The sequence below is a fragment of the Biomphalaria glabrata genome, chromosome 10, assembly GCF_947242115.1.
Source record: "Biomphalaria glabrata chromosome 10, xgBioGlab47.1, whole genome shotgun sequence".
Lineage (NCBI taxonomy): Eukaryota > Metazoa > Mollusca > Gastropoda > Planorbidae > Biomphalaria > Biomphalaria glabrata.
In genome coordinates, this window is record NC_074720.1 from 28,326,384 (window position 1) to 28,347,721 (window position 21,338).

Consider the following 21,338-nt stretch of genomic DNA (forward strand, 5'->3'; position numbering starts at 1 on the left):
CAAAAAAAAAAATTAAAAAATCCGCAAAAAAAAAAAATTGATGAAGAAAATAAAGTTTATAAGATTACTATTTGTTTTAAGTTAGGTCTAACTTATAATGCATACTAATTAGCTTTTTCTCTTTAAAAAACTATTTGCATAACTGATTTTAAAAATTTGATTGTTCGCTTTCAGGAAAAAAAAAAGTAGCCGTTGCATCAGAACTTTGAATGGTCTAAAATATTGTGATGTTGGATTTTCAATATCTTTTCTAGTTTACGAGATCTAAACGGGACGGACGAACAGACGGACAGACATTTCACACAAAACTAATAGCGTCTTTTCCCCTTTCGGGGGCCGCTAAAAATAAAGATGTAGTCGATAAATTGGTGAGAATTGATGTTATCACCTAGAAACAAGGCAATCCCACTTGTGAGGCAAGGGCCGTCACTACTTCTTCCCCCCCCCCCCCCACGAGCTTACCAAGTCTTCTTGGTTTTATTGCCTAAATGTCTAACAAGCAAAAACAAAAAGCTTTTCTAAGGGTGAGAACTCTGCACTTACAGCTATAGCTCTCAATAATATAGAAATTAGTTCTCTTATTGGAGATAAAAAAATAAATAATTACCAATAATTCATTGACTAATTTTTTAAATTGATTTATGTCTTCTATACCAATCGTGTCTATACCAATGAATAGCTGTGCACAATCCCTAATTAATCTGAGAATGGGTGTCAAAGAAGCATTCAATTTGTACCACTAGAGAGACAGACAGAGTGAGTCGATATAAACTTTGTAAAAATTTAGTGAGGTCTTGTTACGACAAACTGAAAACTAACGTACCTTGCATGTGTACTGCCAGTAATAAAGTTACTTGGACAGACACTATTTTATCTTTCATATGCCATAAAGTCCGAGAGTTTCCTGAACATGTCATTCGGTAACACATTAAGTGTAGGACTAACGTTTGAACTCTAGAGACAGACGTCATCGTTCTGACCTAGGCAACACATGGATCAGATTTGTGGCTAAGTCTTACTTACAATACACCATGTGTACCTTATGTCCAAGACAATATGTTGACCCTAGTCCAAGACATTATGTTGACCCTAGTCCAAGACATTATGTTTACCCTAGTCCAAGACATTATGTTTACCCTAGTCCAACACATTATGTTTACCCTAGTCCAAGACATTATGTTTACCCTAGTCCGAGACATTATGTTTATCCTAGTCCAACACATTATGTTTACCCTAGTTTAACACATTATGTTTACCCTAGTCCAACACATTATGTTTACCCTAGTCCAACACATTATGTTTACCCTAGTCCAAGACATTATGTTTACCCTAGTCCAAGACATTATGTTTACCCTAGTCCAAGACATTATGTTTACCCTAGTCCAAGACATTATGTTTACCCTAGTCCAAGACATTATGTTTACCCTAGTCCAAGACATTATTTTTACCCTAGTCCAAGACATTATGTTTACCCTAGTCCAAGACATTATGTTTACCCTAGTCCAAGACCTTATGTTTACCCTAGTCCAACACATTATGTTTACCCTAGGCCAAGACATTATGTTTACCCTAGTCCAAGACATTATGTTTACCCTAGTCCAAGACGTTATGTTGACCCTAGTCCAAGACATTATGTTTACCCTAGTCCAAGACATTATGTTTACCCTAGTCCAAGACATTTTGTTTACCTTTACCCTAGTCCAAGACGTTATGTTGACCCTAGTCCAAGACATTATGTTTACCCTAGTCCAAGACATTATGTTTACCCAAGTCCAAGACATTATATTTACCCTAGTCCAACACATTATGTTTACTCTAGTCCAACACATTATGTTTACCCTAGTCCAACACATTATGTTTACCCTAGTCCAAGACATTATGTTTACCCTAGTCCAAGACATTATGTTTACCCTAGTCCAAGACATTATGTTTACCCTAGTCCAAGACATTATGTTTACCCTAATCCAACACATTATGTTTACCCTAGTCCAACACATTATGTTTACCCTAGTCCAGTGGTTCCCAAACTTTTTTGTCTCGTAGACCCCTTGCCATGTTTTCTTGTTTTCGGTAGACCCCCTGCTCAACTTGCACATTTTTGCAAATTCATCAACATTTTTTAAACAAATTTCTAACTGTAGTGAGTTGAGGAGTAAAAAAGTAATTTAAAACTACACAACTTAGGATATTATGTTTAATATACCAATTTGTCGTTCTATGAAGTAGTCTTTCCAACATTAAATATTATTTAATTAATTATTATGCCTTAAGTATCATTGTAAAAGGTTTCGCAAAGAGCAGTTTCTCGTGTATTTCTTGATCTTTCAAGTGTGGTTCAAAAGTTGAATCTGCTGAACTGTTTTCATTAACAGGAGATGGGTCAAAGGCGAGTAACTGGAGCCTAAACCAGTGAACTTCGAGCAGGAAGGGCTCATTTGCCTTGGCTTGCTACCCACCTAGCAGAAGGAAAACTGAATTCAAACCTCTGCTGCCTTGCTACTATTCCCAAACATGGGAAAGGTCTCGTGGGTCAACACTAAGAAAATATAAGGAGACGGTGACCATTAGCGCCATGTATTTCTGGGCCGTCCCCTCTTTCTCTTTTCTTGGGGGTTCCAGGTTAGGGCTCGCCTTGTTATGTTGGATGCAGGCTTGCGAAGGGTGTGAACTATCCATCTCCAGCGTCTCTGAAGGATATCTACTTCAGTGGGCTGCTGCTTTGTTCTTTGCCACAGTTCCTCATTCAAGATCTTGTCTGGCCAGCGGATCATAAGAATTTTCATCAGGCAGGTATTGATGAATAGATGGATTTTTTTCACGGTGGTGATGGTGGTTCTCCAGGTCTCCGCGATCTGGGAGCAGATGGGCAAGACGTGGCGACAGTTGGAGAGATTCGCCCAGAACCGAGATGCCTGGAGGAAGCTGGTTGGTAACCTATGCCCAGAAGGGACTACAGGCATAGTTGAGATAAGATGGTGACCATTACATAGTTTGTAGCACACAGCGCTACACCTTGTCAGACCAAACTGTATTTATGTATTTTGCAAAGATTTACATAAGAAGCTTTTAATTTTATAACTCATGCCACCGAAGCGACCTTGAACTGTATTGTTGCTTAAAGAAATTCTTTTAATAATAACAGATGTAGTTTGGTGTAAAACGACTGGTAGAATCAATGTTTGACCTTTGCTGTTTTCCGTATTTTGCTATAAGAAAAGAAATCTTGTAAGACTCTCACTAACCATCATCTTCTCTATATGATGTCGAACTATGATTTTGTGGGTCTATTTTGAACTTTGAGTGTTCGAAAGTTTTTAAAATCTTTATTTTTGTCAGGGTAGCATTGTCTCAGATGATCTTCCAGCGAACCTGGTTCATATCATCATAAAAAAGTCACTTAGGCTTGTTCGACAAGGAAAGAATGAATCCCAATTTTAAATAATGAATGCTGTACTGTCTACATTTTTTTTTTGTTCTAAATATTAGTTACATGTAGACAAAATTAAGCTATTTAAATAAGTATTGAAATTGATTACAACAATTTTTTATTTGAATAGCAGGATAAATATTTAAAGGATTAACGAAGATACAAATCATATATTAGTGTATGCAATAATTACATTAGTGGAATGTGAACATAAAATGTGCTTAAATGAAATCTGTTATCGTAGACCCCCGTGGGCATCTCATGGACCCCCAATTTAGTTTTTTACTTTCGTGGACCCCTTGGAGGTCTTCGTAGACCCCTGGGGGTCCATATAGACCACTTTGGGAATCACTGCCCTAGTCCAAGACATTATGTTTACCCTAGTCCAAGACATTATGTTTACCCTAGTCCGAGACATTATGTTTACCCTAGTCCGAGACATTATGTTTACCCTTATCCAAGACATTATGTTTACCCTTATCCAAGACATTATGTTTACCCTTATCCAAGACTTATGTTTACCCTAATTTGCTGACATGTTTGACATGAATTTCGAAGCAAGAGTGAAAACAAAAGCAGTCAATGAAACTTTGTATTGCGTACCAACGTGACACTAACCAGAGGAACATTGCATTAACGTGACACTGTTCAGAGGAACATTGTGTTAGTTTGTATCAGGGTGACTATCCAGAAAAACATTGTGTTAGTTTGTATCAGGGTGACTATCCAGAAAAACTTTATGTTAGTTTGTATCAGGGTGACTATCCAGAAAAAATTGTGTTAGTTTGTATCAGGGTGACTATCCAGAAAAACATTATTTTAGTTTGTATCAGGGTGACTATCAAAAAAAACATTATTTTAGTTTGTATCAGGGTGACTATCCAGAAAAACATTATTTTAGTTTGTATCAGGGTGACTATCCAAAAAAAATAATTTTAGTTTGTATCATGGTGACTATCCAGAAAAACATTATTTTAGTTTGTATCAGCGTGACACTGGCCAGATGAATAGTATTTTAGTTTGTATCAAGCTAATGCAACAACAACTTAAAGATACAGAAAGAGATAAATGCAGTCTTATCATTCAGTCAGTCAGTCTGTTTGTTTGACAGTGTATCTATCTGATCTGTCTATTCTAATTGGTTTTTCATTCTGCTTAGAAAATTTGATGGAAATAAAACATTTGGCGATCAGCATTTGTGCCCCGACCTGCCTACTACATGGTTAAGATTGGGAGAATCGTAATGCCTGGAGTCATGTCTTGAAACTGTGATGCTAATCTGACTGATGCTAAAGTGTCGTCTTGACTGTAGTCAAACTATGTGCCCTTCCGTTTCTAGAATAGAGTCTGCTCAGTGTATGTATATATCTATTGGAGAGTTCTTCTTACTTATGTTGGATAACTATAAATAGAAATTAAATAGTTAGCTTTTCGGTGTATCCGGTGTGCAAGATACACATAGCATGAAAAAGATTTATTATCTATATATCTATAATTCTCTTCTTCCCTCAACAGTTTAAACAAAAAGTAAAGGAAAGATCACTCTGCGTATAGTCCACGAGAAAACAAGAGTAGTGTTCACACTACGGCTGACTGGCTGCGCGATGAACTGTCGTTTAAATGTATCAAACCTTGCCCGCTCCCATCCCACTTTGTCCAGCGGGAGGTTTGGACTAGGAACTAATCTAAGTAATCTACTATGTAATATATAATAATAATAATAATCTTTATTGTCCGTATGAAAATTTGTCTTACAATTTGTGCATTACACCAAACAAAAAACATTATAACTATAAGAAACCAAAGTGTACATTCACACCAGACGCACTCATAATTTACATGTGACAAAGTTTATACCAGATTGTTCTTATTTAATGATTCAATTGCCAGGGGAACAAAAGAGTGTTTGTGTCTGTTTGTCTTTGCCATCGGTGTCTTGTATCTCTTTTGTGATGGTAAAATCACAAAATCCTGACACAAAGGGTGATTCTTTATTTCGAGGATCTTGTTAGCATTTTTTATAGATTTTTGTCTCAAACAACTGCCCAAATGGGGTTTGTTTTTTGCCAATGATTTTACCAGCAACATTAAGGATTCTATAAAGTTTATTTTTATTTTTAATGTACAGATTGCCATACCAGGCAGTGATATTGAAACTTAAAATATTGCAGATCTGAGCGTGATTAAACATAGTCGAGGCCTTTTCGCTAACATTAAACGAGGACAGTTTTCTTAGTAAACGTAATCTTTGCTGCCCTTTTTTGCTGATATAATCAGTATTTGCAGTAAAATTTAGTGTATTGTCTAGGATAGTACCAAGGTATTTAAAGGTTTGCACTATTTCAATAGTCTCCCCAGCGGATAATAAGTGAAATTTAAGAGTTTGTATTAGAAAATTGTTTTATTCATTCTTTACTACGTACAGAATTACATTACGAGCTTTGCGTGTAGCAAAGTCATGCACTACCGGGTATATCCTAATAATTCTGTTTCCTACATAGACCACGCTCAATAGCAAGAATTACCTAATGTTTCAATCTATCTTTGAGAATTGTTGACCTCAAGTAATTCTTCATTAGTTTGAGAAGCTTCTTTCACCAGATTACACAATTACGAATGATGCATAATTCCACGCGTGGGATTGGCGTTTTCCATATTGAATGCCACCTTAAAATGACATTTTTGTCTATATATTTCCGTATATTTTAAGGACTTTTTTCGTATATTTTGTGATTCCAGGAGCTGCTGGTAAATCGACTGGAGGGCGTGGGAAATCTGTTTTGTTATAATATGGTTTAATTTAATAATTTATACAACTAGAATTAGAGCGGGTCCTATGAAAGTGCGGGGCCCAATGCCCTGCAAAATAGCGGCGTATGCTACGCCGCCGGTCGACTAGTTATTATTAAAAGATTTACGAAAACTTTTATGTGCATTTTAATATTGTAAAATTGAATGTGCCAACTCTTGTCGCGTGGGGCACCAACAGCAACACATTTTTATGATTGATTTGTTGGCAGTGTTCTGACAATATGTTCATTTGTAATTCAATGTGAACATTTTGTTTGAATGGAAAGAGTAAACAAAGTGAAGAGTGTATTGGGATGAACTTCGCTAAATGAACCACCTTGACTAGCTAGACTGTGTGTACATAATCCTAACCTGTCATTAGTTCATTATTTACTTGAGACGTAAGTCAGTCCTAAGGGTTGATCACAGAAGTCATGCAGGAGAAAAAGCCCCCCCCCCCCTCTAAATGTCTATCCCCCCCCCCCCAACTCTAATGGTGAACGTGTCTGTGACCATCTCCTGACAATCAAACTCTCTGCACGATTCTGTCCTACGCCAGGTCAAGAGCGCGGTGCCAAGGGGACAGGGAGACATTTCCTCTCTCTGAGATGCTGCTGGCTAATGAACGCTTTCAATGACTGAGTCAGTAACTAAGGACGCCTCGGAGCAAGGTTTTTGAAATAATGATTAGTGCTGCTCCGGTAAATAAAGTATTGTTTACATTCAGCAGGTCTTAGTTAATATATATTTATATATATAATTGTATATGCACAAGTAATAAGCTGATACCCATGCTACGCTAAGGTTTAAATAACTGGTATCTATGTTTATTTTGCCCGGAATACTAGATCTGTGAAAACATATGCTAAAACAACCAATTGGAACGAAAGAGTTACGCATAAAAATGTGTTCATAAGTGCTTAAGCGGAAGGAATTATTGTTTTGTACATTAGACATAAAAATTTTGGCTTTATATTTATAACCCTATTCGCGACGCAAAAGGGTTAACTGTGTGTGATCAGCTGACATATGTGACACAGGCCAGTAATTCAGTTTAGCGTGCTAATATTGAAAGGCAAGGGACAGTACTGGCATCAACTTTGCACGTGAATAGCGCCCGTGTTATGGGCATCTGATCATAAGCCTGCGCAGACCAGAGACAGTGTGTAAGAAAGCGGCAGTTCAAGACCGAGAGCGTTGAGTGTCCTATTGGCTGTTTTATTTGACCCTTATTAAAGTACCAGATTATTTGGAGCCTTGTTGTCAAGTTCTTGATGTGGTGATGTGTTGTGTTGTGTTTAGCAGTGTTTACAGAAGGCCTGAGTAGGAGAGAGAAAGGTAACAATATATATATATATATATATATATATATATATATATATATATATATATATATATATATATATATATATATATATATATATATATATATATATATATATATATATTATATGTATGTATGTGTGTGTGTGTATATATATATATATATATATATAGCCAAAATCCATAATATAGACGTGTAAACATACACATACATTATATTTGGTGGAGTTTAGGTCATTGGTTAATATGCATTACTAAATGCATGACGCGTAGGTCGTAATCATCTTCTTTTATGAAGTAACGTCTTTATCATATAAGATAAGATAAGATAATCGTTATAGGAGGCCTGAACAATGATCTGCGACGTCCCAACGTCTGGTGAGTTTCTAACAATAGTATGTCCCAGAAATTTGTTTACACAAACCTATGTCGTGGATACACATTTCTAGTAGTTGGCATGGATATAAAGGTATGATATGGTACACATTGACAATATATATATGAGGGAAAAAAACAGATTGTAAAATAGTAACAATATTCCATAACAATTGGTCTCTATTACATTTCCAGTAATCTTAAAAAGAACGTATCTTTAGGTAACAAAAGTGAAAGAAAATACTGGTTTGTCAAACACAGATATAAGTCATCAGATACAGCCTGGCATCGGACACATCAGCACCATATTTTTTATTACTATCCTTCACATTTCTGAAGCCATGGAGAGTAAGCAAGATTATGGTCAAGAGTACTGCGTGTTAGTCGTGTTGATAATCCCTTTTTAAAAGCCAACCTGTTTGTCTTTCCATCCAACGTATCCATGGGCGTGGCTGAGGTTAGGGGAGGGGTGGGGAAGAGTCTATTATAGGGCACGAAAACGTGCATAATAGAATGAAGATTAATTACGTGTACACTCTCACACACGCACGCACGCACACACGCACGCACACACATATATACATATACATATATATATATATATACAACTCCTGGCCTTCACGTGTGGCTCAGATATTGAATCCGACGGAACTGTTCTTACTAACAGAAGGTTCAAAGGCGAGTAACTGGCGCCTTAACCAGTAAGCTTCCGGCAGGAGGGGCTCGTTAGCCATGGCTGGCTACCCACCTAGGAGAAGGAAAACTCTGAATTCAAACCTCTGTTGCCTTGCAGCTATACCCAATCATGGGAAAGGCTTCGGGAGTCAACCCTTAGGTAAATCAGGTGCTGGCGACCCTAAGGCAGTTTGCAGCACCCAGTGCTACACCCTGGCAGAACCTGCGACGCCGCTGACCCCAAACTGTATCGGCTCTGCCGTTCCTTTGGATACATCTGGCTAGGGGGAGACTAAATTCCCCCAACTCACCCCCTCCGAAAAAAAACAACAACCTGGTTAAGCCCATGAACGTACGTAATTGTTGTGTTTTTATGTTGCCAACTCCAGATGGCTAATATATTCTCAAGTTATTGCATTCGATCACATGTGAGCCGATGTTAAAATTAAGTCTTTAAAAAAATGTAACAGGCGAATTTGTTTTCTTATTAAACGTCAGGTGAACAGATGTAAACAGATGTTCTTATTAAACGTCAGGTGAACAGATGTGAACAGATGTTCTTATTACAGTTACAAACAGATTTCATCCAAGTTATATGAAAATACAGCAAGTGATCCAGGTCTGAATAACGTTACAATATTGATAACGACATTCTGGCTCTACAAATTCCCTCTAAGAAAGGCAGTAGCCAATGGTTGAGCAATAGAAGTCAGATGACGTTTTCTTGAATCTGATATTAATAACTTGATCAACGTCTTCACCCCTAGTCCGCACGTCTTTAACCACTAGAAGTAAATACATTCAGAAGGGAAATGTTTATTGGAGTTTTATAATGAGAAACATTTGGAGCGACAGACTTTGTGGAGTTATTGCATGAATAAAACTATAGCAAAAATGATGGGTATTGGCGGCTTGAATCGGGGTTTTGCCTGCCAACTGAAAATAAATTTAAATATTACAACTTTTCCTTGCAAAACAAATGTAGTGTGAACAGTTTCAATCTGCGTCTGCATGACATTAAAAAAAAGGAAGGGTCTTTTTTTTTTCAAAATGGCTTTTTGAACTGACTTAAGATAAAAATGAAAATCAAAGTTTAATCATGTTAGTATCAAATAGTTAATATGCTTTATATTTCGGATGTTCCTTCAGAGTTGATTATAATTTACTTCCTAGTCCAAACCTCCCGCAGGACGACGGGAGATGGGAGCGGGCAGGGTTTGAACCCGAGACCATCGACAAGTCCGATCGACAGTCCAGCGTGCAAACCACACAACCAGGCTCGATGTTTTAAATCTGTGCAAAGTTTTTCTTTTAAGAAAAGTAGGAAACTGATGAAATAAAATCAAGATTTACTTTTGCAGCTTAGTTCCTGTTGATTTTATTTCGTCGAAATCAAGAATTACTTTTGCAGCTTAGTTCCTGTTGATTTTATTTCGTCGAAATCAAGAATTACTTTTGCAGCTTAGTTCCTGTTGATTTTATTTCGTTGAAAGATTTTTCTAGTCATTTGATTTCACTTCTGCTAAAGAAAGAGAATTGTCACTTAAGTATTGCAGAATACTAAGTCTTGTCTTCGAGTCCGAAGATTAGCGAGGAGTGCAGTATTTCCCGTGGCTGCGCAGCCCCAGCTGTGATCTACATATTTTGCCACATCCAGGGCAAGCATAACCATTGTCCGCAGGTGGTCGATTTAGATTTTCTTTTCGCCGTCTGCGTTTGTTCTCGGCAGCAGATTTTCTTTTGGCCTCAAATGTGTATCCCGCGGCCTTCGTGAGTGACCTCCAGCTGTGTCCTTCTGAGGCCGCATACAACCAGGTGCTCTCTTTTATGTCAGCCAAGGAAAGTTGATGCCTAAGCTGGTCTTTGAAGCGTTTCCGTGGGGCGCCTCTGTTACGTCGACCACCTTTTAGCTCACCAAAAAAAGACTGCCTTTGGCATACGTTCGTCACCCATTCGGGATACGTGCCCTACCCAGCGTAACTGCCGGACCATAAGAAGCCCCTCTATACTGTCCATACCGGCGTAAAGACATCGAAGTTTGTAGTACGGTCTTGCCACCGTATGTCCATGATGGAGCGCAAGCATCTAAGCTCAAGAAGTCTTAGTTGTTTTCTGTATAGTGTCCATGTCTCAGAGCCTTATAGAAGGGTTGAGAGAACCACCGCCTGGTAGACATTTATTTTTGTAGGCAGGCGGAGCGATTTGTTCCGCCAAACTCTCGCCTGAAGGCGTCCAAAGGCACTACTGGCCCTGGCCAGACGGTTATCAACTTCGCTTGAAAGTTATGGCGTCATTTGACACTTTACAGAATATTTTTGTTGTAAATGGATTCCTCTTTTAGTTGACATTGACTATGGCTTGTTTTTCATTGAGTGGCTTGTGTTCGTACTTCAACAGCTTAAGGCAGTTTAAGATCTTATTAATTAAACTAGACTCTAGACCAGTGATTCCCAAAGTGGTCTATATAGACCCCCAGGGGTCTACGAAGACCTCCAAGGGGTCTACGAAAGTAAAAAAATAAATTGGGGGTCTATGAGATGTCCACGGGGGTCTACGATAATAGATTTCATTTAAGCAGGTCGTTACTTAATTTTCACATTCCATTAATGTAATTATTTCATACACTAATCTATGATTTGTACCCGAGTTAATCCTTTCAATATTTATCCTGCTATTGAAACGAAACATTGTTGTATTCAATGTCAATACTTATTTAAATAGCTTAATTTTGTCTACATGTAACTAATATTTAGAAAAAAAAAAGAAATGTAGACAGTAAAGCATTAATTATTTAAAATTGGGATTCATTCCTTCCTTGTTAAACACGCAGTGACTCTTTTATGACGATATGAGACCAGTTACGCTGAAGGATCATCTGAGACCATGCCACCCTGACAATAATTAAGATTTGAACAACTTTTGAACACTCAAAGTTCAGAATAGACCCACAAATTCTCTGTTCGAAATCATATAGAGATGATTTTGGTTTGTGGGAGTCTTTCAAGATTTCTTTACTTATAGCAAAATACGGAAAACAGCAAAAGTCAAACATTGATTGTACCAGCCTTTTTACAAAAACCTACAATATAGTTTAAGGTCGCTTCGGTGGCATGAGTTATAAAATTAAAAGCTTCTTATGTAAATCTTTGCAAAAGATAGAAATACAGCTTGGTCTGACAAGGTGTAGCGCTGTGTGCTAAAAACTGTCTAATGGTCACCATCTTATCTCATCTCATCTATGCCTGTGGTCCTTTCTGGGCATAGGTCACTAACCAGCTTTCTCCAGGCATCTCGGTTCTGGCCGAGACTTTCCAACTGTCCCCACGTCTTGCCCATCTGCTTGGCATCTGCTTCCAAATCGCGGTGCCATGGTAAAGCTCGAGCAGCCTTCCATCAGCTTAAGAACACCTGGGGATCTAGGGAAAAAAGCACCACCACCAAGATTAGGCTATATAACACCATTGTTAAGCCGATACTACTTTATGGAGCAGAGACCTGGAGAACCACCATCACCACCATGAAAAAAAATCCAGGTATTCAACAATAGCTGCCTGAGGAAGATTCTTATAATCCGCAGGCCAGACAAGATCTCGAATGAGGAACTGTGGCAAAGAACAAAGCAGCAGCCCATTGAAGTAGATATCCTTCAGAGACGCTGGAGATGGATAGGTCACACCCTTCGCCAGCATGCATCAAGCATAACAAGCCCTAGCCTGGAAACCACAAGCAAAGAAGAAAAAGGGACGGCCCAGGGATACATGGCGCGAATTGTCACAGTTTCTTTATATTTCCTTAAGGTTGACCCACGAGACCTGGTTTAGGCTCCAGTTACTCGCCTTTGCCCCTCTCCTGTTAATGAAAACAGTTCCGCAGATTTAATATTTGAGCCACACATGAAAGATCAAGAAATACACGAGCAACTGCTTTTTGCGAAACCTTTTACAATGATACTTAAGGCATATTCATTAATTAATTAATTAATATTTAATGTTAGAAAGACTAATTCATAGAAAAACAGATTCGTATATAAAACATTATATCCGTAGATGTGTAGTTTTAAATTACAATTTCACTCTTCAACGCACTACAGTTAGAAGTTTGTTTAAAAATAATGTTGATGAATTTGCAAAAAATTTGCAAGTTGAGTAGGGGGTCTACCGAAAATTAGAAAACATGCCAAGGGGTCTACGAGACAAAAAAGTTTGGGAACCACTGCTCTAGACTCTATAGTGCATACACATACACACACAATTATGTCTACGCATACACACAAACAATTATGTCTACACATACACACACAATTTATGTCTACGCATACACACACAATTATTTTTACACATACCCTATAGTACATACACACACAATTATGTGTACACACAGTCTAGCAGTTCCATAATCTGTGATCACTCACACCAGGATGTTTGTAGAAATAGAAACTAAACAGTAGACCAGCGCTTCTCAAACTTTGAACAGTAGACCAGTGCTTCTCAAACTTTGAACAGTAGACCAGCGCTTCTCAAACTTTGAACAGTAGACCAGTGCTTCTCAAACTTTGAACAGTAGACCAGCGCTTCTCAAACTTTGAACAGTAGACCAGCGCTTCTCAAACTTTGAACAGTAGACCAGCGCTTCTCAAACTTTGAACAGTAGACGAGTGCTTCTCAAACTTTGAACAGTAGACCAGCGCTTCTCAAACTTTGAACAGTAGACCAGCGCTTCTCAAACTTTGAACAGTAGACCAGCGCTTCTCAAACTTTGAACAGTAGACCAGTGCTTCTCAAACTTTTAACAGTAGACCAATGCTTCTCAAACTTTGAACAGTAGACCAGTGCTTCTCAAACTTTGAACAGTAGACCAGTGCTTCTCAAACTTTGAACAGTAGACCAGCGCTTCTCAAACTTTGAACAGTAGACCAGCGCTTCTCAAACTTTGAACAGTAGACCAGCGCTTCTCAAACTTTGAACAGTAGACCAGCGCTTCTCAAACTTTGAACAGTAGACCAGCGCTTCTCAAACTTTGAACAGTAGACCCGTGCTTCTCAAACTTTGAACAGTAGACCAATGCTACTCAAACTTTGAACAGTAGACCAGTGCTTCTCAAACTTTTAACAGTAGACCAGTGCTTCTCAAACTTTAAACAGTAGACCAATGCTTCTCAAACTTTGAACAGTAGACCAGTGCTTCTCAAACTTTGAACAGTAGACCAGTGCTTCTCAAACTTTGAACAGTAGACCAGTGCTTCTCAAACTTTGAACAGTAGACCAGTGCTTCTCAAACTTTGAACAGTAGACCCGTGCTTCTCAAACTTTAAACAGTAGACCCATGCTTCTCAAACTTTGAACAGTAGACCAGCGCTTCTCAAACTTTGAACAGTAGACCAATGCTTCTCAAATTTTAAACAGTAGAACAATGCTTCTCAAACTTTGAACAGTAGACCAATGCTTCTCAAACTTTGAACAGTAGACCAATGCTTCTCAAACTTTGAACAGTAGACCAGCGCTTCTCAAACTTTAAACAGTAGACCAGTGCTTCTCAAACTTTGAACAGTAGACCAGTGCTTCTCAAACTTTGAACAGTAGACCAATGCTTCTCAAATTTTAAACAGTAGAACAATGCTTCTCAAACTTTGAACAGTAGACCAATGCTTCTCAAACTTTGAACAGTAGACCAGCGCTTCTCAAACTTTGAACAGTAGACCAATGCTTCTCAAATTTTAAACAGTAGAACAATGCTTCTCAAACTTTGAACAGTAGACCAATGCTTCTCAAACTTTGAACAGTAGACCAATGTTTCTCAAACTTTGAACAGTAGACCAATGCTTCTCAAACTTTGAACAGTAGACCAATGCTTCTCAAACTTTGAACAGTAGACCAGCGCTTCTCAAACTTTAAACAGTAGACCAGCGCTTCTCAAACTTTGAACAGTAGACCAGTGCTTCTCAAACTTTAAACAGTAGACCAGTGCTTCTCAAACTTTGAACAGTAGAACAGTGCTTCTCAAACTTTAAACAGTAGACCAGTGCTTCTCAAACGTTGATTAGTGACGAATTCCTAGACCAGTGCTTCTCAAAACGTTGACTAGATCAGTGTTAAATCAAACTTTCACTAGTGGCGACCCCCTTTGGTTAAGACATCCATCCTAAATCAGACATCGAGTCTTAGAAATAACTGAATGGGACGTACTTAAGTAAGTTGTAAGTTGTACGTTTTTTAGTTCCTTAGAAATTTTAAAGTAAAACTTAATGTATGACCCAAAACCCTCTCTCTCTCTCTCTCTGTATGTGTGTGTGTGTTACTTAAGAGTTAAGACACCAATGCGTTTCTCGACACATGAATCCGTCTCTACAATCTCCCTTTCCCCCCTATCTCTCTCTCTCTCTTTATATAAATAAATAAATATATATATATATATATATATATATATATATATATATATATATATATATATATATATATATATAAATGTGTCTTCGTTGACTTTTTAAAAGTAATTTTTCTAATATATCTTTTGTAAAAATATTCTAGGTAGTCATAAATATATATATATATATATATATATAGAACAGTCAGAGAAAATATTTGAACGAACTTAAAATTATTGTCATAACTTTGTTTCAATGTCGGTGAAAATAAAAATTGAGATTCTATGATTAATTAATTTTTTTTCATTCGTAATCATGCTATCACCATACAAATGTCACGTTAAAACGACCTCCCACCCAATCTCTACTTCCTACGCCCCTGTAGCAACTCGATCTTGTTTCCTTACTGCTGCTGTCATCTTTCCTTTCAATAACGACATCTGGAAAGAAGTCTACTGATAAGATCAAAGAGTCACACAAAATATAACACTATTTCTACAATGAGATGTATTCAAGGCCCGAGGGGGGATCAAGTCGAAACATTCTATCTGGTTATCAAATAGTTCAATCCTCCAGCCTCGCTCTGGGACAAAGTAATAGCAGACGATTGGGGACAACAAAAAGGGAACGAGTGTCTTAGAGTGATCAAATTAGTAAGTACATGACATTGACATTTTGAAAGCAATGACATTGACATTTTGAAAGCAACATTCGGATTATTTTCATTCTTCTTATCGAATTCCTACAGACGTACACTCTCTACATAGAGGTGGGTGGAAGGTGGTTGTATAAGTCCAAGTCTTGAACTTCCTGAAACTGGCAGCAAAAGTTGACGGCGCGTTGACCTTCTAACGCGAATGTCGTGGGTTAGATCCTTGTACTGGTCAATTTTTTTCTTTTCAACGACGATCCGATCGCATCACATCGAGACCAATAACCATAGTAGGCCAGAGCACTGTCCTATGACGTGGCAACCTATGGACAGTTGGAGCTCGTTGCCACGTCACAGGTCAGTGTTCAGGCCTGCTATGACGATTGATCCGACCAGACTCGATACCGATTTGATGTGAACATAAAGTAGGCATTGAACAAATTATATTATACTTGTTCAAATAAGCTAGGCATAAATTAAGGCGCACTATTACTTTAAGGTAAATTCCAAGGGTTCTTCAAATTGGAGTTATTGACATATTTAAATTCTGCGTAAAAAGTTGTAATAATAAAAATTTTACCATTTTTATTGAAATGCTTAGAAACATTTATATTTAATACATTAGACATTAAATTATTGCTATATAAAAACGGAGTCCTTAAGATAGTAATATTTTCATATAAAACCCTCCCTGTCCCAAAAAGTAAATAGATCGTGTGTCTGATTCAGACAAACGGGTCAGTGTAAGACAACCAAACGATAGTGTTTGTTGTGTGTTGAGTGGTGTGTTGAGTGGTGTGTTGAGTGGCCGGGCGAGAAAATACATACTACTATGGTTAGTCAAACATGTAGATCTTCTCTTAACGCGTATTTTTTCTTTACCTACAAGATCTAGATCTAGACCAAGATCTATTTCTTTTAATATAATGTAAACTTAACTGTATGGTTTTCCGTTATACAGTAAGTCACTAGATTAAATTAATAGGTATTTATGACGTCAAACAGAAACGTGAAAACTGACCGTTTTGGATGTGCAGAAAAATGACGTCAGAAAAAACATCAACAACTAAGTTATTATTGAAAATAAGATAAAATGAATTTATTCATTTTCTGTAAATCAAAACACATATTATATAAAAAATTGTCAAAACCATCGGAGTTTCCATTTAAGCTGCCGATTGAGCAGGTTTCTGCGGTTCCTATGAATCATTAACTAGCAAACAAGTTGCTGATCGATGTTTGGAACTACTTAGTACATATCAGCTACCACAAAGATAACAAATGTCTGCCATACTTAGTACATATCAGCTACCACAAAGATAACAAATGCCTGCCATACTTAGTACATATCAGCTACCACAAAGATAACAAATGCCTGCCATACTTAGTACATATCAGCTACCACAAAGATAACAAATGTCTGCCATACTTAGTACATATCAGCTACCACAATGATAACAAATGTCTGCCATACTTAGTACATATCAGCTACCACAAACAAAATGTCTGCCATACTTAGTACATATCAGCTACCACAAAGATAACAAATGTCTGCCAACTAACAAAATGTCATTCGCCAGCTAGAATTTTCTGTTACAGATCTTGATATATAGTCAAGTTGGTTTCTTCGCATCCATTTATTTGTATGTGAAAATACTTCAGAAGTAAGAGGAAAGAAAATGAGGTTACTGTGTGTCGTGATCCAACTTAAAGTGAATACTAAACAAGTTTAAAATAATAAACGTTTATTCTCACTACAAGCTAGAAATGTTTCACAGTTCCCTGTTCGTCGCTCCCTTGTTTAGACATGAAGAAAAAAAAAGACCATTTGTAGTGGTCCAATCATGGACATTCAGTTTAACTACAAGTGACCAGCCCAAGGGTAACTACTACAACAATAACTATGTAGATGCAAATACGAACAACATTCACACACGAAAACACATACACACTCACAACTAGCGCCTTATGAATTAGACTTCTATGAACTTCTGGATGACGACAAATGACCTTGTAAGACTCTGACCGAAAGTGGGATAAAGGAGTTTTTAAAAAATCTTTTTGTTTTAGTCCGAACTGGCCTAACGTAAAGGAGACGACCACTTCGTTCAGATCTGATGTAACAGTGGTTTAATGGGTGCAGGTTGTCTTTAAGAATCGTGAGTGATTTGGAAAGGCATCATTCTTGGAAAAGCTCTTCAAGACATGGTAGCTGTGTTTCGAGTAATATTCGATGCTTTTTAATTAGTCTATTTAGTCTATGTCTTTGTACCAGTGAAATATTACCATACCAGCAGGTGATAGCAAAGTTAATTAGACTGCTGATGGTTGCTGTATAAAAAAGTTTAATTATTGTTTTGTCTATGTTAATTTTGTTAAATATTCTAATATATTAAAGAGTAAAGTTGTGACGGTGTTCACTCCGTTATAGTTTGTTGTTGATAATTGTACCTAGGTCTACGGTTTGGTTGTTTATCTGAATTTTAGCAAGATGGTCTTTATGTTTCCTATAATCTTTTAGCATTTCTTTAGTTTTCTGAACATTTAAAATTAGACATTTGTCTCTACACCATTGGTAAATAGGGTTCATTGTTGAACGGTACAGATGTTAATCCCCTGCAATAAGGCCGATGATTGCCGTGTCGTTAGCCAATGTTATGATGAGAGTATCAGCTGATTGGCTCCTAATGTCATTGGTGTAGACGGTATACAATACTGGTGACAGTAGTGTCACGTCCATAAAACTGTCTCCTCATCAGTATTTGTTGTTTTTTTTTTAAATTGCTTGTATGTATTTTTGTTTACATATATTTGGGTTATGGTTTCTAGTGTACCGTCGGTGGATGACTTAAAGCGCTTGGCTTACGTTCTAAGTGGTCTTGTGTTCAGACCCCAGTAAACAATAGCATTTTGAAATGCGGGATTTTTATGGCGCCCTGAGTCCACCCAACTATAATGAGTACCAGACATTTGTTGGGGAAAAGTAAAAGAGGTTGGTCTGTGTGCTGGCCACATGGCACCCTCAATAAATGACTTCATAGAAACAGATAACACATTATCTGCCCTATATATAGAGATTGCAATGTCTGAAAGGGTAACCATACTACTTATACATGTATATATATGCCAGTGTTGTTTTATTTTTGTTAAAAAAGAAATAGGAACCAGTACTCAGTGATGAGGTGCCGGTACTCTGTAGTTGATTGCCTAACTTTTAACTACTAAAAATTAATAATATACGTTAAAATACAAGAAAAGTAATAATTTTTTTCAAATATATATATATATATATATATATATATATATATATATATATATATATATATATATATATATATATATATATATATATATGCACGCAGACACACACACACACACATATACAGCATTTTCATCAGGCAGTCTTGAGGCCAGACATTATTGTTTTAAATGAACTCGACCTGTCTAAAACAATACACTAGTATATTTTTAAAAGCTATGAAATAGATGAAACTGCTTGGTCCATTTGCAGAAAATTATAAACATTATCTGGGGGGGGGGATTTTCCAACAAATTTATAAATGCTTGGAGGACTTACTGCACAAAGTAAATGTAATCAAATTATATATATACTATCTTTGATCATGAACCGGTGTACGACTGCACGCTATGGCCCGCTCTGATTACTAAGACATTAGAGAAATAGTTATTATTGTGGTTAGTGTTCAAACGAATATTCTATCTTTCTCGAAAATAAAATAAAGATAAAAAAAAAAACGAGGAGGGGGGGCGATCTAAAACAAGTTCTGAGTAAAAAAGAAGACAAAACTTATTGATTTTGAAAGCAGCACTATTTCTGGTGATGTCCTAATGAGTATGTGTGTGTGTGTGTGTGAGTAACAAGGATTTCTCGAGGCTTTTTTGACATTACACGAAATGTGGGTGAATGGCAAGTTAGTGTGCTAGATTCTGCTAGATGACAGTCTAGCTTTATGTCAGATAAACTTTAAAATAAATAAGAGCTAGCCTTACAGTAGTTCATCTTAAAGCAGGTCACCTTAGAGTAGGTCACATTACAGATTAGCTTACAGTAGGTCAACTTACGGTAAGTCCCATTACAACAGATCGCCTTAGAGTAGGTCATCTGACATCAGGTCAACTTACAGTAGGTCACCTTAGAGTAAGTCATCTGACATCAGGTCAACTTACAGTAGGTCACCTTAGAGTAGGTCATCTGACATCAGGTCAACTTACAGTAGGTCACACTAAAACAGATCATCTTAGAGAAGGTCACCTTACATCACGTTACCTTACAGTAGGTCACACTAAAGCAGATCATCTTAAAGAAGTTCACCTTACATCACGTCATCTTACAGTAGATCCCATTACAACAGAAATGTTCCAGTATGTTATCTTACAGTAGATCCCATTACAACAGAAATGTTCCAGTATGTTATCTTACAGTAGATCCCATTACAACAGAAATGTTCCAGTATGTTATCTTACAGTAGATCCCATTACAACAGAAATGTTCCAGTATGTTATCTTACAGTAGATCTCATTACAACAGAGATGTTCCAGTATGTTATCTTACAGTAGATCTCATTACAACAGAAATGTTCCAGTATGTTATCTTACAGTAGATCCCATTACAACAGAAATGTTCCAGTATGTTATCTTACAGTAGATCTCATTACAACAGAAATGTTCCAGTATGTTATCTTACAGTAGATCCCATTACAACAGAAATGTTCCAGTATGTTATCTTACGGGTAAATAAAACAAAAAGCTCATTGTTTGTTTTCCATGTTTCGGATGTTCACTTCCGAGTTGATCATTTACTTCCTAGTCCAAACCTCACGCAATACGACGAGGGATGGGAGCGGGCGTGAATGAATCCTAGATTAGAGGTTCCCAAACTTTTTTGTCTCGTTTTGTCTTGCAGGCCTGCAAGGAGTATGGACTGACCATTGGCACGTTAGCACTAAGACAATAAACACAACCCTCCATCCTCATGGATGAATTCTACTTTATATTATAATATATTCCTCTCATATATGTGCCCATATTGAGTGCAATATATTGTGATGTTGCTAGTTCAGGCTGTCTTGAAGTCAACCAATTACTCTGCAATCGTTTGGGTGTAATTGTCCGGGTGTATTACGTGTAGTTGCACAACAATACAAACAAGAACTGGCACATCGATTTTAACTAGTGAAGAGATGTAGTCGACTCTGATGAACTATTCAACATGTATTTATTATGATAAAAGGGCCACAGTAGAAGTCTCTGTCACTAAACACGTCGTTACCCTGGAATGTTCTATCGCTAACTGATTTTCCGGTCTCTAACCCAACATATCCCAAACGTCACTAGTCCCGTTCAATATGCGTCTACTATGGTGCGTCGCTAAATAACTAAAATAACTAACCTATATAAATAAGGTGTCTAACAGATTCCTCCCCCCCTTGAAAAAAAAATATGTCAATATTTTTCCACTACTGTCAAGTCTTACAAGGGCATTTTCAATTTAAGGGGAAGACCACAAACATAAAATCTTGATCTCTTCATCTTGACATCTTCATCTTGACAGTTCCTCATATTCATGTCAATGTTCATAACAGTTCATAACATTCCAGAATCATCTTCATTGGTATACAGTTCATCATAGAGGAAAATGTGGCATCCTATGGGCATGTCCTACACATCTCAAATGTTCTTCACTGGCAGTAATCTGATAAAATACAATATTTCAAA

The 21,338-nt window shown here is 37.3% G+C and overlaps 2 protein-coding genes across 11 annotated transcripts in view; one reads left to right on the top strand and one right to left on the bottom strand.

The window, feature by feature from the left end:
* LOC106052510 (glycoprotein 3-alpha-L-fucosyltransferase A-like) overlaps positions 1–21,338 on the bottom strand; it is a 133,313-nt gene that overhangs the window by 62,562 nt on the left and 49,413 nt on the right. Inside the window, exon 1 of one of the 10 annotated variants that reach the window (XM_056044928.1) lies at positions 19,941–20,400. The exons of 7 other annotated variants lie outside the window; for them this stretch is intronic. The gene's annotated coding sequence lies outside the window, so the exon portion shown is untranslated. 2 more of the 10 variants (XM_056044925.1, XM_056044926.1) reach the window with 2 other exon arrangements.
* LOC129928527 (uncharacterized) lies at positions 1,032–20,577 on the top strand. Its single transcript, XM_056043153.1, has 2 exons — positions 1,032–2,018; positions 20,527–20,577. The coding sequence occupies exons 1-2, from the start codon at positions 1,032–1,034 to the stop codon at positions 20,575–20,577; spliced, it is 1,038 nt and encodes a 345-aa protein (XP_055899128.1).

Excerpts from the sequence above, each read along its gene's own strand:
- LOC129928527 (XM_056043153.1), top strand. The coding sequence starts at position 1,032 with ATGTGTACCTTATGTCCAAGACAATATGTTGACCCTAGTCCAAGACAT. Across the intron at positions 2,019-20,526 it reads ATGTTTACCCTAGTCCAGTG|GCCTGCAAGGAGTATGGACT; the intron begins GTTCCCAAACTT and ends TTTGTCTTGCAG.